Source organism: Poecilia reticulata, chromosome 19 (genome assembly GCF_904066995.2).
Source record: "Poecilia reticulata chromosome 19, P_reticulata-male-v2, whole genome shotgun sequence".
NCBI classification, from domain to species: Eukaryota; Metazoa; Chordata; class Actinopteri; order Cyprinodontiformes; family Poeciliidae; genus Poecilia; species Poecilia reticulata.
In genome coordinates, this window is record NC_088848.1 from 18,093,870 (window position 1) to 18,112,638 (window position 18,769).

Here is an 18,769-nt window from a genome sequence, read left to right on the forward strand (position 1 = left end):
AAAAAAAGAAAAAGTGCCACCCCAGATGGGACTCGAACCCACAATCCCTGGCTTAGGAGGCCAGTGCCTTATCCATTAGGCCACTGGGGCTTTTGCGGCATCGTTGGCAGGTAACATATCAGCCTTTTGTGCGCACTTTTTATGTGTATTTTTGTACACGATTTCCTAACTGAGATACAATGTCCGCCGACACCCTAGTGGTTATTTACCTTAGGCTTGCTTTACTCCCGAATAAAAACTATCTTTGAAAAAAAGAAAAATACAGATTTTAAGTTAATTTACTTAATTGGGTATAGAATTGTAATTTATCTGCCCTGGAATTGTTGAAAGGCGTCTACATTTAACTCAAACTATTTGATGATGACGTTATGTTGACAAAAGCATTTACGACATCCACTGGAGACAAGTGAATTCCCTCCGATCCTGACAGCGAGAGACAGCCCCGGTTTTGTTTTTTTTCTTCTTCGCTCTGTCCAGCAAAAGCCCGACTCTGGTGGAGGAATGGTAGCCAGTTAGCTAACGGACAAAAACTGTTGGGTTTTTACTCGTTTAACATCGCTGGTTACTTTGTTATAACGATGAATTTACTACCGTCCAATCCACATGGAAATGGGCTTCTTTATGCTGGATTTAACCAGGATCACGGTAAGAATCATAGTCTTAATGATCATTGTTATTTTCCCCCCTGTCTAATAAAATTGAGAAACGTCGTAGATTCACAATTCGTTGCCTGCTAGTTGTCTCGGTGTGACACGTCAGTCATTGTTTCTTAAATTCCGCATTCATTTTTTACATTAACAAATATTTTCTAAAAGCGCTGCGTTACCTTTGAACTGCCAGGTTAAATTACCGACAGAGTTAACATTAGCATTAGCTCGTACATTTGAATTTACCCAACTAAAATTGTAGCTGTCACTTTAGTTTATTGCTTACAAATATTCTGACTGGCAAAATAATGACTCGGGAACCCAGCAATAGAAAATATAGATAAACACAAGGTGGGAAAAGAGGGTTATGTGTAATGGGTGTTGTATGCTAACTTAGCATTAATGCTACTGCTAGCAGAAAATCCTTCGAACATAGCGGCTATCCGCTAAAAGCAGCTATGTCAACACTACTAAGGTTAGCTCAGGGCTGTTCTGAATTCCCACAAGTAATTTATTTCCACAATACTTTATCGTTAGTACTTTCCAGAATAAGTTGCCGTATAAGACATGATTTAGCCACGTATTTTCCCCCAAGTTCTTCATAAAGACACTGTAGGGGCCATGAAGTGTCTTTAAATGTATTCTTTTATACCTCGGCTACCCTTTTTGTTAAGCCGAGGTATAAAACTTTGACATAAATGAACCCAGAACGGACCAGTGGAAACTCTACCACGAAGTGCTAGTTCTCTATAAATAACAGTGGAGGTTAATGGTTTGTTTCAGTCTGTGGTCAGTGGTTCTATCTTCAACATTTATTTTTCTACTTCCTGTTACCTTGACTATGTGGGAATGATTATAAAATATATACACACATATATATATGGAGAGAATTTGGTTGTATTTGTTGGGTCTTTGTGTTCTTGTCCAGGATGCTTTGCTTGTGGAATGGAGAATGGATTTCGTGTCTACAACACAGATCCTCTCAAAGAAAAGGAAAAGCAAGGTAACCGGACGATATCATGTCAATGAGTATAAGATAAGTGCAAAATCTTTTTTTGTTTTGCTCACTCTTGGAAATGTACCACACTTTTTCTGGAATGTAACGCCTTAAATTTGAGTAAGCGAGGCATATAATTTAGAATGCTAATTTGTACGGTTTCCTAAAAAGCATTCTGTCTCTCCTTTGTCTGAATTTAAGTCACACAGCAGTGCAGGACAATTTGTGTCACGCTCTCTTGTACGCACAGATCTGTTACAGAGATTGGAAATATTTCATATGTTTGTATTTCAGAGTTCCTAGAGGGAGGCGTTGGCCATGTGGAGATGCTGTTTAGGTGTAACTACCTGGCGCTGGTGGGAGGAGGGAAGAAACCCAAGTACCCAACTAATAAAGGTATGTTTGCCACATTTCTACTGAAAAAAAAAATGAAGATGAGAAAATGTCTGCAGGTTTCCTTTGCAGAAGTATTCATAAAGCTTAAAATGCAGTTTGCCTTTGCGGTGTGGAACCACAAACCTCAATAACTTTCAGTGGCATTTTATGTGAGTGAGCAGCAAACTCTGGAGCTTTCTTAGTCTTCTTAGTTTATCTTTAAAATTCCCACAAAATTAATTTTAAGTATTATAATTTCTTGTTTCAGTCTTCATATTAAGGATTCCAGCAGTTTATTTCCATCCCTCTTTCTTGTCTGCAGATCTACAAGGTGGAGTTGATTGAAGAAGCTCTTCTTAGTTTTTGCAGCACTCCATCTTGTACTTTTTTGTTCTTTTTGGGAAAAACTTGAAGTTTTCACAGTAGTTGTGTTTTAATGTTACAATATTAGCTTTCTGCTTAGTTTTTAATCTATAGTGAAGTCATAAAACATAATGGAAGAAACTTTTTGACAGATTTTGTTGTTGGGGGCTGGGGGGCATAAGATTAGTCGGACGAATCATGATGCATCGATTATTGAAATAATCGTCAAGTAATTAGCAAGCATTTAATAGTTGACTGGAGTACGCAGACTTAAAGAAAAGGCCAGATGCTGAAAGACCAACACAGTCTGAACCGCAAGTGAGCCAAGACTTTACAAAAAAACATAATTGCATTTGAAATTAAAAAAAAAAAACACAAAAAAAACTTCTTTGTCTGTAAATATATTTGACCCAGAACTCCTTGAGTGGCAGTTTTAGCTTCACTCAGATGAAATTTTGTAAAAAAAAAAAAAAAAAAATCTCCTATTAGGCACCTTTTGCTGTCCAATTATTAATCGGTTAAAAGACAAAAAAAATCAACAGATCAGCCCTATAATATTGCTGTTAAGTCAAACAGAAATAACTTTGTTTGCAGACGTAGATTTAAAAGAATTTATTAAAATCTGATTACTCGTCATAATAGTCGATCACTAAAATAATCGTTAAGTTGTAACCGTCATCTTTTTACTGAAAACCTCCTGCAAAACTATAAAAAAAAAAAAAAAAAAGCTCCTGGAATCTCAGGGGACGAAGTGACCAAGCATGTTATTCCCATCCTGGAATACAGGAAGCGTGTTCAGCCTTCCTGAGCTACAACTTGGATACCGTATTTTAGTTTCCCTTCACGTTGTGTTGCGACGCTCTTGATTCGTGTGATTGGTTGACGTTCTAGTGATGATCTGGGACGACCTGAAGAAGAAGACGGTGATCGAGATCGAGTTCTCCACAGAGGTGAAGGCGGTGAAGCTTCGGCGGGACAGGTACGGACGGACTCCCGCCCGCGGAGGCCTCCATTTTCCCTTTGGAAACATTCGACTACTGCATCTGGATGTGTGTTTTGTTTTTCTTTCTTTCAGGATTGTGGTAGTCCTAGACTCCATGATCAAAGTGTTCACCTTCACGCACAACCCGCATCAACTGCACGTGTTCGAGACCTGCTACAACCCCAAAGGTCGGTGCCGACGCCCGTCCGGTCCGGACCGTCCGACTCGTTAGTCATCACAGCAGGCGTCTCGTTGTTTCTAAGCCGCCGCCGTCTCGTCCGTTCCAGGTCTCTGTGTGCTGTGTCCCAACAGCAACAACTCCCTGCTGGCGTTCCCGGGAACGCACTCGGGCCACGTGCAGATCGTGGACCTGGCCAACACCGAGAAGCCGCCCGTCGACATCCCCGCCCACGAGGGGGCGCTGTGCTGCATCGCACTCAACCTGCAGGGAACAAGGATAGCCACGGCGTCGGAGAAAGTGCGGAGAGTTTGTTATTTTTTTTGTTGGATGTTGGTTTGGAAGGGGTTGGCGACCTCTGACCTCCCGCGACTTTAATTCCCGTCACGTGTCCGCAGGGGACTCTGATCAGGATCTTCGACACGTCGGCGGGGCAACTCATCCAGGAGCTGCGGCGAGGCTCGCAGACGGCCAACATTTACTGGTGAGGGAAAGAACCTCGGATATTTATCTTTCATTTTTTTAAAAGGAAAAACTCTGATAGGAAATCTGCTTATGTGTTTTTTGTTGTTGTTTTGTTTTATTTGTGGCTCCCAGCATCAACTTCAATCAGGACGCGTCTCTGATCTGCGTGTCCAGCGACCACGGCACCGTACACATCTTCGCTGCGGAAGACCCCAAAAGGAACAAACAGTCGAGGTCTGTGTTCTTATTTCCGCTGAGGCAGGAGGAAGCACGGAGTCTTAACGATTTTCACGTTTTGTTGCATGATGAGCACAAACGTTCATCGATTTCATGTGATTAGATCAGCACAATTGTACAGTTGAAGAAAAACAAAGATGATAGTTTTGGGCAATAAAAAAAAATCTAAATAAAATCAGATTATTCTTTTTTTAATGTTATATCTAACTTATTTTAATCCAAATTTCTTCTGAAAGTGGCTTATATTTCAATCATTCAGTGTAGATGATTGAACTTTTGTTTAATTAGAAGAATATAGTCATAGTTTTATCAGAACTATAATAATTTTATAAGAAAATTTCTTAAAATTATGAGCAAATTGTCATTTTAATGAGAAAAAAATCTTAGCTTAAGTTCATGTAGATCTTTATTCAAAATGGCTGTTTTCACAATCATTTCAAAATCCTACTAATAATAATTTGATGCTGATGGAAGTCCGTCCTCCAGACCAGTAGGTGGAATCAGGAGCTGTTCTGTAAAAGACTGCATATTTGAAAAAAGCCATAAAGTAAAACACAACTTGCCTTCCTTACTCAGTCTTTCTTCTGAATTTCTCATTAAATCATAAAATACAATAACAGATCTTTACTGACCATCTGGTCCCACATGATTTATTGACTGACTCCCCCTAGTGGTCTGGAGCACGTCTGTTCTGTTGCCTGCTGCACTTCATACTTGCCGATTTCACTATAATCATGGCATTTTCTCTCTTTGCTTCTTCTTCCTGCATTCTTGTTGCATTTTTTCTTGTTTTGTCACATTTTCTGTTTTTATTTGTTTCGTGTTTTGGTGTTTGCATCGCTCACGTGTTTGTAGCTCGGTTTCCCTTGTGTTTCTGCAACTTCCAGCCACCGTAGTCATCGGCTCTAAAGCGATGCGGAAGACCTAAGAGTTTGTAGAAAGTTCTGGAAACCGTTTATCGTCTTTTTTTCCAACTTCACAACTAACTAGCTTGTGCTGCTACATAAAACAAAGAAGAAAGAAAAAACCCCATCTTGGTTTGTTCTTTTGTCATGTGACAAAATGTGGAAAATTTCAGAGGAAGTCAATCGGTTTGCAGTAACTCTAAGAACCAGTTGTAACTTCGCCTTTCTCCTCTGCAGTTTGGCATCCGCCAGCTTCCTCCCCAAATACTTCAGCTCCAAGTGGAGCTTCTCCAAGTTCCAGGTGCCGTCGGGCTCCCCCTGCGTGTGTGCCTTCGGAACGGAGCCCAACGCCGTCATAGGTGAGCTAGCAGCAGGACGCCTGTTGGGAGAAGGATGACTCATCGTGTCACACATCTATCAGACTCGGCACCAAAGAAATCACCGACCTAGAAAATCTGCTCCTGCTCACTTCTTCTTCTTCTTCTTCTCTCTTTCTCTCTTTCTGCAGCCATTTGTGCTGACGGCAGCTACTACAAGTTTCTGTTTAACCAAAAGGGGGAGTGTTCCAGAGACGTGTACGCTCAGTTCCTGGAGATGACTGACGAGAAAATATGACCCTCGTGACTTCCTGCTGAGCAACACGTTTTTCTTCTGTCCTTTTTGTTTTTGTTTGTTTCTGAGGAATTAGAAGTTCTACTTTGCACTTCATCTTATCTGCAAGAGACTCTGGATCATCAGAGCATCAGATGTAGAGGACAAAGAAAACAACAAAGCACAGATTTGTTTTTTGGAGGATTAGTGGGAGACTTGACGAAATGTGACGTGCGCCGCCTTTACTCCCAAACCAAACCCACGGCGATGAGGGAAAGTTTTTGTTTTTTTCTGAAATACAAACAGTTTTAAGATGTCTTCCGATGGCTATTTTTATTCCCGTCCCGATAGTTAAGACGGCTTGGATAACTAACACCGCCTAACCCCAAACTACAGGGAGAGTGCCTCTGAAACTGAAGAGAGTGTGTGCTCACATATTGTCGCAGATAAAAACACACACACGCGCGCACACACCAAGTATACCAAGTGTATAACATTATTATGTGTGTGAGGGGATCCCGCTTTTTTTTAGGCATCACCTTAGTGTTCATAGGTTTTTCTTTGCTTGTATATACACCTGACTGAACTAACCACATAGAGCTGTACAGACAGTAGCTTAAAAAAAACTAAAACATTAACCTGTATTTTTTTTTTTGTTTTTGTTTTTCACTTTATTTGTTGTGCAATACTCCGTTTATCAGAACGGTTTGTCTTTAGTCTGAAATTTGTGAGAAAAGCTGGAAGATCAATATTTTGAGAGAGAAGTTCTTTCCACAGATTGGGTTCATGAAGTTATTATCCATGTGGCCGAGAAAAAGTTTGCATGTTAAAGTCTTAGTTAAATCGATTTCAATCGGATTTCTTTGTGAGAACCACCTCCAAAAAAAAAAAAGAAAGAAAGTTATTTCTTGACTGCAGTAATGATTTATATTTTGATTCTGCCTTGTGTTATTGGTCACTTTGCACCTTCCTCACTACACTTGTTTTTGTTTTTGCCATTTGAGCTGAACCATCAGCAACCTCTGGAGAAGTCTGTCTGCATCCACCACAATGAAACTAGTGGCGATCTTTTTTGTTTTGTTTTGTTTCGTTTTAATTGTCATAGCCTTCAGTTGATATGTTGCAAAAACACATTTCATTTTTGTGGCTGCTTCTTGCATCCGAACGTGCGTTTGCAGCGCTCGGAAGACGCAGACCACTAGAGGGGGATGCTGAGTAAACTGAAAACTCAGCCAACCAGTTTCTGATACACTTAATGATTGTAAAATGTGCATTTAAATCTGTGAATAAAATTTAACATTTGCTTTTCCAGATAGGTTTGATGAGCTCTTGATGCTTACTTTCGCTGTGAAATTACTACTATGAGGCAGGTAAAGGAAAAGGCCTGAAATAGGCCTATGTTGCCAGTAGGGGGCCCCCAAGAGCTCTTGATGTCTCGCAACTACAATTTATAGCTGCAGTATGTAACTTAACATATTTGTTGAAACTGTTGCTACGTTGTTGCTGTTGCTAAGGAATTTAATTCTGAATAAATCTAGCTCCTCTGCCGTCTTCCAGTGCTATCTGAAGAAATGCGCCACTTGGTCAGAAACATCCAATCAGAACAGCTTACGCGAACACGCTCACGTTCACGTCGTTTCTCCTCTTTGCTAAGCTACAGCTGGTTTCACACATTACAGCTAGTTTCCCCACAACATAGCCTGACATGGACGTTCAGGATAGTTAGTATGGCCACCGATAATGGCGGATAGACGGATTTTCTGGAGCTGTAAGTTGTTTTTCCACCATTAACACTTTGGAGAGTGCGCTCACGAGCGTCAGTGACCGTGCTAAGACCATCCTGGCTCTGATTGGTTGTATTTCCACTCGTAAGACCTCGATATTTTTTTTCTCATTCTGCGCTATTACATCGTAGTTTAAATAAATATGTAAAAAAATAAAATGTTTCTTTTAAACGTTACGTACTGCAGCTTTCAAGAGTGCCCCGCTTAAGTTTATGTCAAAGAATAGACCAATTTTAAAGAAAACATTTTTTTAAAAATCTGACAAATGTGCTAGTTCTGATAATGCAGAAGAAAATTTCTGTTTGATAACCGATTTTAATGTTGCTGTGCTGAAAGATCAAATTAGAGGAACAGCCTAATTTACCGTTAATTGGCAAATAATGGGCAGAATCTAGCAAGAAAGAGGCAAACAGGCTCTATAAAGTTTTCACACTACCTCTTGGATGATGACTCGTTTCATTTGGTGGGAACACAGAAGATGACTCGTGGATTGCTTTTCCTTAAAGTCAATGACCAAAAATTTAAAATAAGGTTTTTCCGATACGAAATCCTGTTTTGCTAGAGGATCAAATACTTTTGATCCTGTAGGCATGTTGGGAACTTAAATGTTCTACCTCATCTTATTGTAATTACTATGAAAACAGTTTAATGAACTAGTGGTAGAAATTTCCAAGCAGGGACTAAATGCAAATATGCCACACTTTCCAGATCTTAAAAGGTGAATAAAAATATGAAAAACTTTGCAGGGCTCACCTTTTGCCTCACAATTCAGCACTAAATTGTGTTTATCAAAGTCACAAGAATGACACCCAATGGGTTTTGTGGTTTTAACAGAAAGCAGGATAAAAACATTAAAGGGGTTGGATGAATACTTTTGCAAAGCGTTGTGCTTTACTGTATATTATGAAAGGATTTTCTTTTATTCAGACCTTCCTTCAAAATGCACACAGACTAAATACAATGGAAATCAGTCTCTAGGAAAGTATGGAACCCTGATGTGTTGTACTCCTTTTTAGTGTTTTGGCAAACATTAACACTTTTATAGGAACCATTTAGATTTTATCTCATTACAAACCAGACTGTTAATCTTTGGCAACATTTGAACTAAAACCCAACCCCTTCATTTCCACACAAAAAAATCAATATATAGACTCTGCATTTGCTCAACTGAGAGGGTTTACTCAAAGAAATACAGAGAGAATCTGTGTTTAAATAAATTTATAAAAAAAAGAAAAAAAAAGCATTTTTTCCACTGAAGCAGAACGAACACCTATCACTTGCTTTAGCTCATAGAACATAGAATACAAGCTGAAAAGCCTTACTTTGTCGCCTGAAATTAAAAATAAGAGAACAAAAAAGGAAAGAAAACCAAGCGAATCAACTTCAACACAAAGATAAACACAGCCGATGATGACGGGGAAAACAAGTGAGCAAATACAAAACAATGTAATAATAATAATTAAAAAAAAACTAAGAGGTTAAGTGCAGCACAGGTCAGAATCGTATAGCGTAGATTCAGTCTAAGTTTTCTTCAGTTCCATATTCAAATGATCTGCTCTGGTACTTTTTGTTTCTACATCTGTAACATGCAAGCTCAATGACACGTATGCTCAAATACACACGGGAATATACGCTTTAATTCGTAGGATATCTGGAAAATATGACAAAAGATCTGTTGATGTACAGTGAGAACCACGTTTCATTCGCAGAAACAGAAAGAGCATCCACTCCATAGTGTTTTCTTTAAATGAGAAAAAACCTAAAATATATATATATATATATTTATAACAAAAAAGTAAGACTACATTCATGTCACCGAACAGTCCACATACAACAACAAAATTAAAAATAAAAACAACAGAAATGTTTCCCAGAATTGAGATGTTTGGATGTTTCTTAAAGAGGCGGCGCTCGCTGCTCCGGGTTTTTAGGGGTGCCTCAGGAAAAGAAAACGCACAAAAAAAAAAACCGAACTAAGTGGTCCGTGGCGCACCAAAGATACGACGGAATACTGCATTTCTACTCGCGACTCGGTTAGGTAGGTCGACGTGGAGGCTAGCTGCCGAAGATGGGAATGTCCACATGTCCACAAGCCTGCCTACTGGTTGAACGCTTTGATTTTTCTGTAATGCTACCAGGAGAGACTCCTGTTTGTCTTTGGGTGGCTGGGGGGCGAGGAGGGCGGGGCAAGTTGCATGGATAAACTTTTTGTTCTGGACTTTCCTTTCTTTCTGTCTCTGCTTCTTCTTGCTCTCTGGGTCTCAAACTTGAGAGTGACGGGAGTGGAAGGGGGGATTCACAGTCATCAGCTACGCTTCTGTTTCATTTTCAGTTTGGTCTCTAGTTTTTTGTTTTTGTATTTTTTTTTGCTTTTTTTTGCATCGTGTTTTCTGCTATTAAATACGTGGCAGATAAGAGCCGGACAGGCGGGGTTTGCACAATCGGTAGTGCTTTTCTTTTTGGCACCTTGAGGATGGTGAAGGAGGGTGGGATGGATGGGTGGAGGGGCGGAGATGGGGGTAGGAGGGGCTACTTGTCGTCAGCCTCTCTGGCGCTGTCTGTGGTGCCGTTGTTGTTGTTGCCGACGGCGGTGGCAGAGCCGTTCTCCTCGTCGGTTTTCGCCCTCTTGTACTCGGGCGGGTCCTGCAGCTCTCCGTTCTGCCTCTTGGTGGGGAGGGAGGCGGAGGCCGAGGCGTGTGTTGCCAGGAGATGGAGAGGGTTTGCTGCAGAGAAGGAGGACGGGGGAGGAGGGTTCGTTAAAACGCCAGAGAGAGGCTGCTTCGTGCATGGGAGGCTGTTGCTGCGGTGACACGCTGACATCATGATGAACTAAACTGGCTCTTTTAACTCGACCTCATTGCACAGAGTATTAAACACAAGGCAACACACAGCATCTCAGCTTTAGTTTATGCCTTTATAGGCTTAGAACACTTATCAAGCAACATATTTGTTTTGTCTCAGCATTTGATGATAATTTTCTTCTTCTACCACACAAGAGACATTCTGAGTCTGAGGAAACAGAGAAATGCTCAGTTTTTAGATGCTAAAAATTCATGCTACCACATAGGGCTGGGCAATAAATCGACTAATCAAATTTTTGGAAAATCTGGAATTTCTCCTTGGATTTCCATAGTTCAGAGTGATGTCAGCACGCCTGAAGCCACGTCTTGTTTTACAGGTGTGTTTTATTTATCTTTACTTTTAATCCAGGTCAACTGAATAAGGAAATATCAGGATCAGGCAAAATTTGTATTCCTTTTCTCAAGAATAAAGGTAATAATTTCCGGATTTATTTTATGTTACAACTGCATTGGTTGTTGCAGTTTGTTAAATTATTTACTGTTAAATATTGGATAATTGTGACGTACCATGAAATGACTTGACCATCCATCCCATCAGTGTGACAACAGCCGACTCTTGTTTGGAAGGTATTTTACTATTCATCTTCCTCAAAATAGCTTCAACTCACCTGAACTAGCAGCGGTGCTGATGGGCACCAGGTGAGTCCCGTTCTGCGTGATGGCCTTGATAGGAAGCTGGTGCTGGCCGAGCGGGGCTTGCTGCACTATGGTGACGGTGGTCAAGGGAGCAGCCTGTGAGCTCTGGATGATGCGGCCCACTCCGCCTATAGAGGAAGCCGTGAAGGACGGGACTGGCTCCACTTTGACTGCAAAGCATAATGGGAGAGGAGTGCGAGTTGACGAGAGACGCCTTCGGCTAACACCCGACGAGAACGCTCCTGACGAAGTTCACCTTTGACCTCCTGGTGATCTCCTCCACCTCCTCCGTTCTCCTGAGGCTCGGGGCTCTCCATCGAGGCGGGCTGCCCTCCGACGGTCGCCACGGTGACCGCCGGGATCTGGTGGACCACGTGCACGGTCTGCATGACGGGAGCGGAGCTCACTGGTGTCGTTACCATGGCCGGGGTCGCCATGGCGTAGGTCACAGGCTTCATGGTGGTCTGAGGCATCTGGCGCTGCACGGCGATCAGCACCGGCTGGCTGTTGAGGGGGGAGCCTGGACAGGAAACAGGAAATGAGTTCAGCAACAAACACGCCTGCAAACGATGAGTCGGATTAACCGTGATGAATCCATCATTGATTTAATTGCCGACTAAGATAATAATTGATTTATCGTTAACTTGAGTATACAGACTAAATAAAAAGGATGTGTTGTAAGTACAGATTCAGAGCAGTGATTAAGTCAAAACTGCAAAAAAAGGATGTACGTTTTGCGTTTAATCTTAAATTAACAAAACTTTGTAAACATCTTCTACCCAAAACTCCAGTGGCTTCACCTAGTTCAACTCTGAACAAAATCCATCACCTTTTTCTGTCCAATTATTAATCAGTTCATCAAAAAATAGTCATCAAATCAGCCCTACGTTATATTGATGCCGAGTCAAGTGGAAATTCTTAGATTCGCACATTGTGTATTTTTATCGCTTCAGAAGCTAAAAATGATCAACTAAAAGAATTTCATCGTGTTATTGCATTTCAGGTAATAAATGCTTATTTTATTATTTAAAAAATGAATTGCATTTTTCCAAGTGCATTTCTAATATTGTATTAAAAAGACAAATGAAAAATCTGCAGAAAGGGCCAATTTTCAAATTAATAACACTTATATAATTGACAGATTAATCGATTAATCATCAAAATAGTCAACTGATCTATTACTCATAAAAATAATTAACTGACTAATCGGCAAAAAAATTGATTAATTATCAAAAATAACAGATTAATTAATAACTAAAATAATTGTTAGTAACACGGCAAACAGCTGGATCTGTTTGTGTTAAATCTGAGGTTTTACCTGGGGAGTTCTGTGCAAAGCGAGCCTCCTGGATGACAGCCAGCTTGGGCTGGACTGCTGCCGTCTGGGTGGGTGCTGCTGGGGGGGCCTCTGCCTCCATGGGCACTGGGGATCCCTCTCTGGACAGGCTGTCTGGGGTCTGGACTCCACTGGAGTGGGCGGACAGCACCCCCATGTGGTTGGGAGAGGCAGGGGCGCTCCTGAAACCACAACGAGAGTAATTACCGACATGGAGCGGAGAGTGAGGCGGCGAGCGGGGAGGCGAGCCGTACCTGGAGGAGAGCGGCCCCACCGGGGTCCGGAAGCAGGGCACTCCCCGGGGCCGGCGCTTTCTGAAGGCCTGTTCGATGAGCTTGCCCTCCGAGGCGGGGTCGATCCTCCAGAACGAACCCTTGCCAGGCTCCTCCTGGGACCGGGCCACTTTGATGAAGTAGCGGTTCAGGGACAGGTTGTGGCGGATTGAGTTCTGGACGAAAGGAGGGAAATATTTTATGTTGCTGCACGTGACTGTTTCTGTTAAAGTTAGCCTCCACGACAACCAATCCATGCGATTTTATGGGATTGGAATTTGATTTATTATGGATTTCACTGAGGAGAATCAGTCATGTTGGTCATTTGGTGTTATAGAAATATGCTGAACTGAATAATAAACACAATTTCACTAGGCAACATCAGAATGCAACTACAAAAACAGTGCTGCACAGCACCAACACTGCACTAGCAGCATTATGTGATATTTAAATAAAACAAAGTAGAAAAGACTAAGTCAATGGAGGTTTTTAAAAAAGGATGTCAGTAAGCCTGTGGCAATAAGCAGTTAATCATTTAATCACATGATAACTTACAATGAGCTCATTCTACTCTAACTTTTAAAAGGAAACTTAGTTCCCTTTAGACATCAAATGAGAGGTCTTAGAGATAAAGTGGAGTCTGATCTATTTTCTGATACAGTTGAGCCTTTTTCTAGTCATAACCCAGGATCCAATAGTATTACCTACACAGTCATACAGTTACACATACTGGCTTAAACATAAATATAGGAGAACTAGTATTAGTACACACTTCTCCACATAAGTTGCAGTTCCAACAAACTAAGCTTTTCAGGGCGATACGACTTTGGATGACTGAAGTTTGTTAGACTCAGTCTAACAAATAAAGTGCTAAAGAACTCCAGCTCAATAACCAAGCCTAAGTATCGCAGTAACTTGAAATCAGGATGTGGTTTGCTGTAATTGCTGCATTAATAAAAACTAAGTTTGGGAAGTTGTTCACACCCACTTCCCAGAAGTCCCCTGGAGGACGCGGTGGAGGCACTGACCTGCCAGCCTTTGTCAGCTGTTCTGTAGTAGGGGTAGTTCTTGGTGATGTGGGTGTATATTCCATTCAGAGTTAGCTGTTTATCTGGAGCCATGGTGATCGCCTGGACTATTAGTTGTGCATAGGAATATGGAGGTTTGGAGTCGTCCTGTGGAAACAAACAAACAACAACGGAGAGCAAAATGAATGTGCTTTGTAATAAAAGTTTGTTTCTCAGTCTTGTACAATTAAGACCTGACAAAAAAAAAGTTATTTACCAGTATCAAAGTGGAACAGAAACAACAGAAAAATCAGACAACTTTTTACTGAAGTATTTTACTAAAGACATAAAATACAAACTGATAAACAACTAGCAGCATGTTACTGATTTTAATGGTAAATAAATAGTTCCATAGTTGGTGGAAGAACTGAGTACGGCCCATAAAACTCCTGAGACTCACTGGTTCGGTCTCACTTGGGAAACCAATTTGTTGAGATATCTACTTCTAGAATGATAAGTGAAACAATTTAAACAGTTGTACGATTTTTAATGCTGTGTGGATGATAATTAATGTGTGAGCAACAGACAACCTTAATTTCCCTACAGGATTAATAAAGTTTTACCTAACCTAACGTAACGTAACCTAAACTCATGAATAATCTATATTCTTGTAGAATGATGAACTTTGAGTTGTTTGGAATTAATCTTAACTCAGATTAATGAGAGGAAATAGCTACTTCTCTAGAGGGAGAGGAAATGTCTTTCTTCACTGTTGTTGCATTAACATAGATAAACTCAAATTGACAGTTACTTCAAATAGCCATTACAGATGGTGATAAGGATTATTTGGATTAATCGATTATTGAAATAATCCATCAATTCATTTAGCGATACCTGCAGTATTCAAACTCAAAAAAGGCTATTTGCTGAAAACAAATGAGATATTCAGAGCAGTAATTAAGTCAAAACTACAAAACATATATAAATTTTACATTTAAGATGAAAACATCTTTGTCTGTCAATATGTTTTAGTAAAACTCCTCCAGTTTCATAGTTTTAGCTCCACTTCAAATCCACTAAAGGAATGCCATGTTATTGCAGTTTAGGCAATAAAATATTTATTTTCTCATCTAAATAAGTGATTACATTATTTGTTTATTAGCATCTTTTAATGTGTTTCTAATTAAAAAAAGGATTAAGTGCCAATTCTTTTTTATCCAATTAATAATCATTAGTTGCAGCCCTAATGGTGATGACTGAAGAATCTCCTGTAGCAGTCTGTATTACAGCAGATCTGAAGAATCCTCTGACTGAAAGCACTCATAAGGATGACGCTGAGCAGAACAAATACAAGAGGATTTATCTTTTTTTATTATTATTATTATTCATTACTATGACTGTACGAACATGCTCATACCCATAAAGACAGGAAAAACATTCTGTGTCCCGTCAGACCTACTTCCTGTTCCGTGACCTCTCACCTTTGGGCTGTCTTCACCAGAGGCCTCCTTGTCGTTTTCTGATTGCGAGTTGTCTCCTATGATTTCCGAGGTGAGAACGCGGCTCGTTCTGTAGCTGGAGAGTCCTGCTCCCCTCGGACTTGATGGACACGAGTTTGCAGCGCTATAAAAAAAAAATAAATAAAAAAAAGAAGACGAAAAAAACAAATCTGTTGGGTCGGTGTCCTCCATGTTTAGAAATGTTGTTGCAATTGCAACTCTTAACTTGAACCACACGCTCATCGTCCTACCTGATGGTGCCGGTGGGCGAGGGCAGAGGGCTCATGAGGTGGGCGATGTTGTCGGGAATATTGATGGTCAGCGGTGAGATTTGAGGCTGGACGGGTTTGACCGGTGATTCCGGCACGTTCCTTGGCTCCTTCTTGCCGCTGGACAGGGCGGTGAACGTGATCTTTATACTCGTGCTGGGGAAGCGGAAGCAACACCTGCGGGACGACACGGACCCGAGCGGTGAAACGACACCGCAATGTCAGCGTGCGGACGAGCCCCTCTGCCAGGCAACAAGCATGCCGAGGCGCTCCAAATGAAGACCGGGGAGGAACACAGAGACTTCACAACAATCTAATATGGGCATGAACCAAGACCGTTATATAACAGATCCTGCTTAAAATGTCTAATTTTCTATTAATGGACTTGGCTATATTTAGACCAGTTGCACACAACTAAACGTGACAATCTCCACAGATGTTGCGCAGATTAAATGGAAATAAAAATAATCTGTCCAATGAAGTTATGGGTAAGAAAATATACTGAAAATGGAGCAAAACTAGAGGTAAAACTTTATTTTTTTGTGTGAGTGTGTATGTGTATACATCATCATTCCTTCCACGCAGTCTTGACAAAATTAAAATAGGTCTGCTTTTCGTTTAATGGCTTTACATTTGACGATGAAAAATTGATCTGGTCTTCACCAGGTTCTTAAAGATCCCTTTGGTTTTCTGCACAATGCCCTTATGGACCCACCACAGCGTTTTCGCTCAGGCTGAGATCTGGAGACTGACTGGGTCACCTTCGATCTTTTTGGAGATTTGTTTTGGCCGTTCTGTTGCGGATTTGTTGCTGTATCCTGTTTTCCTCTGATTTGACCCTAGAATATGAGGAGTAGTTAATAGTTGAGTTCATAACTACAAAATACCTCGGCTTTGTGTTTGTGAAACAAGCCCAGCTCATCACACCTCTGTTTGACATCTAGCAGGGGGCGTTATGTTTTATTAAGTTTTCTATAAACACCTCTAGTTTTGTCTGATGTCTGAAGGACATTGTTCCATTGTTGTAGTACAACTAGATTCAAGCTGGTAAATTCTGCCATATTCACTTAAGAGAAAAGACAAAATATATCTGTTCAGTCTTCTTCCAACTGTGTTACAATGAATGTAAACATTTAATATGATAACTGAGCCCTGTGCATTTCCTGGTTAAAAAACCTCAATTTCATTATTATTATTATTATTATTAGCAGTAGTAGTAGTAAGTGGTCAATGTTTGGGGAAAAAAATACCTCCATACATCATTGGACTGATGTATTGGTGAACCTCTATAATATTCAACTCTCAAGAGACTTTATAGGGGAAAACAATGTTTATGAAGGCCATGTAAACATTTAGAAGCAGTTTATATTTTACCTGTGGCAGATAACTCTTTGTGTCTTTGTTCAGGATAAATTGGTGAAATTCTAAAAGGCTAAAGCTAATAGCTTTCCAATGTAAACATGGATTACGTTTCCATTGAGTGACATGTCCAGTGAGATTATGTCTATTTTAAATAAATAGAAATATTTTACCTGTTCCATTCTCAAAATCTGTTCCAAAAATGAAGGTTATATGGTTAACACAACCTCATTTCCCTTTCCTTGTGTAAGTAACCATCAACATTTGTCCAAAGTAAAAGTTATGAAAATGTAAAGGTAACATAAAACATAGCTTTTGCATTTTGGGACTGCTGCTTAAACTAAAGGAAGTCTAATTTGGATTTAAATAACTTTTGACTCTAGTAAACACGACTTTGTTTTTAATTAGGTTGTGATATGTAAGCTCCAAAATTAAAATATGCTTCCTACTGCTCGAAATTAGGTTTGTCACCAGCTACTTTGAGTGTATTGTAGTCAGGCAGGAAAAAGACAACACCTATCTTGACTCAATAAAGTGTGATGTTGGTAGCAATATAGTGTGTTTTACCAACAGCAGTGGGAAATTAACTCTTCAAACAGTGCAATTCCTCGTTTCGGCATTGGATTTATTTTCATAAAGGTTTTTAAAAGATGACTGTAACTATTCACAGCTACTCATCAATGTGGCACATGTAAAACAACGGAAGTGAGGAAATAAAACCAGCTAATGTCCCCTTTCACGTTACAAGCTAGCTTCCACATGTAGAACATTGTAGAAAACAGCAAATAACCTTAGCAAAAGGATAAATGACAACACAAAGGCTGGGAAAATGTGTGGCCGAAAACATTAATGAGGGGTTATTAATATAGGTTTTGTATTTTTTGGAGGGGCAAGCAGTAATATTGTCACATTAGCATGTCTGACATGGAGATTTCGTGTGACGTAGCTGCTGTACACACGAAGAGCACGTAACAGACTCGACACAGCACGTGCATCACCGCTGCAGGCTAACACAACAATAACAATACACACACAAAACACGAGTACGTTAATCCACGGGCAACACTTCACGCCACTCGCCCTCAACACTTACATTCGTGGAAGCTGAAGAGGTGGAGCCCCTCTTCTCTGGAACACCCCATCAACAAACACCCCGTTTTTTCCAAGGCACCGGAGGTAGAATTCCCTCGTGCCTGAGCCATCCTCCCCGGCGGTGAAGATTTCGAGGTGCCGCCGGGATATGAAGCTCGAGTGGCCCATGCTGACGTCCACTGAGCCCTGGGAAGAGTTCCGGCCGATAGTCACCGACCTTTTCTTCATGAGATACTCGAACTCTCGGCCCTCCAGCCGGGCTATAGCCGACCCCAACATCCCGCTTACCACCGCCATCTTCCAGTCCAAGGTGTCTGGTGCAGATTTTGAGGTGTGGAAGGAGCAGTAATTTAGTGGCGAATGTGATAAATTAAAAGGGTTCGTTTTCTGGCCTGGTTTAATGAAAGGGGGCTCCAATTTTACACTGTGGAGAATTTAGCCAGGAACGTGCCAGACCGGGGACACAACCGCTCAGACTCACCACGGTGAAGAGGAGGGCGGGGCCAGAACGAGTCGCAGACCAATCAAAAGCCGACAAACGGGCGGAAGTACTGCAAGAGACAATTGTTTCCGCCAATGAAAAACCGGTTAGGGCACGCAGATGAGTGATGTTTACCAATGACAACAACAATAAAAATAGCCGTAGAAAGGTTAGGTCGGCTGCAGCATGGGTTGCATTGCAGTCTGACACGCAGATGGAGGAAAGGTGTAAAACCCGGCAAAATAATTTTAAACAGAAGAATTTAACAGACAAAAAAAATCAAGAGAGGAACACGTGACTCGCCTTTTCTTCCTTATATTCACCTCACCAGAGGAGGCGTCATCTGCGTATGAACAGTTTTTTAGACATTAAAATGTAAGTAGACATGGAACATTATTATTAAACATTCCAAGAGCATCTCAGTGAATTAGAA

General features: G+C 40.8%; 2 protein-coding genes and 1 non-coding gene across 3 annotated transcripts; 1 reads left to right on the forward strand and 2 right to left on the reverse strand.

Annotated features, from left to right (window-relative positions):
* Nucleotides 1–17: 17 nt before the first annotated feature.
* Nucleotides 18–90, reverse strand: trnar-ccu (transfer RNA arginine (anticodon CCU)). Its single transcript has one exon. It is a non-coding gene; the product is annotated as a tRNA-Arg (tRNA).
* A 235-nt stretch (nucleotides 91–325) lies between these two features.
* wdr45b (WD repeat domain 45B) lies at nucleotides 326–7,051 on the forward strand. Its single transcript, XM_008437711.3, has 10 exons — nucleotides 326–645; nucleotides 1,576–1,650; nucleotides 1,939–2,040; nucleotides 3,274–3,361; nucleotides 3,458–3,552; nucleotides 3,652–3,842; nucleotides 3,941–4,026; nucleotides 4,140–4,241; nucleotides 5,387–5,508; nucleotides 5,658–7,051. Exons 1-10 carry the CDS (start codon nucleotides 579–581, stop codon nucleotides 5,762–5,764), a joined length of 1,035 nt encoding a protein of 344 aa, XP_008435933.1. The 5' UTR covers nucleotides 326–578; the 3' UTR covers nucleotides 5,765–7,051.
* Nucleotides 7,052–8,727: 1,676 nt separating this feature from the next.
* On the reverse strand, nucleotides 8,728–18,357 carry foxk2a (forkhead box K2a). The gene is made up of 9 exons (XM_008437713.3): nucleotides 17,857–18,357; nucleotides 15,387–15,581; nucleotides 15,118–15,259; nucleotides 13,658–13,804; nucleotides 12,612–12,805; nucleotides 12,340–12,539; nucleotides 11,278–11,541; nucleotides 10,994–11,191; nucleotides 8,728–10,247 (listed from the first exon to the last, which is right to left on the reverse strand). The coding sequence occupies exons 1-9, from the start codon at nucleotides 18,150–18,152 to the stop codon at nucleotides 10,054–10,056; spliced, it is 1,830 nt and encodes a 609-aa protein (XP_008435935.2). The 5' UTR covers nucleotides 18,153–18,357; the 3' UTR covers nucleotides 8,728–10,053.
* Nucleotides 18,358–18,769: the final 412 nt, after the last annotated feature.

Bases quoted from the DNA above. Each gene is read 5' to 3' on its own strand.
- wdr45b (XM_008437711.3), top strand. From the start codon at position 579: ATGAATTTACTACCGTCCAATCCACATGGAAATGGGCTTCTTTATGCT. The intron at 2,041-3,273 runs GTATGTTTGCCA...TTGACGTTCTAG, and splicing joins CAAGTACCCAACTAATAAAG to TGATGATCTGGGACGACCTG. The intron at 4,027-4,139 runs GTGAGGGAAAGA...TGTGGCTCCCAG, and splicing joins CAGACGGCCAACATTTACTG to CATCAACTTCAATCAGGACG.
- foxk2a (XM_008437713.3), bottom strand. From the start codon at position 18,152: ATGGCGGTGGTAAGCGGGATGTTGGGGTCGGCTATAGCCCGGCTGGAG. The intron at 15,260-15,386 runs GTAGGACGATGA...TTTTTTTTATAG, and splicing joins TCGCCCACCGGCACCATCAG to CGCTGCAAACTCGTGTCCAT. The intron at 12,540-12,611 runs GTACGGCTCGCC...TTGTGGTTTCAG, and splicing joins GTGGGGCCGCTCTCCTCCAG to GAGCGCCCCTGCCTCTCCCA.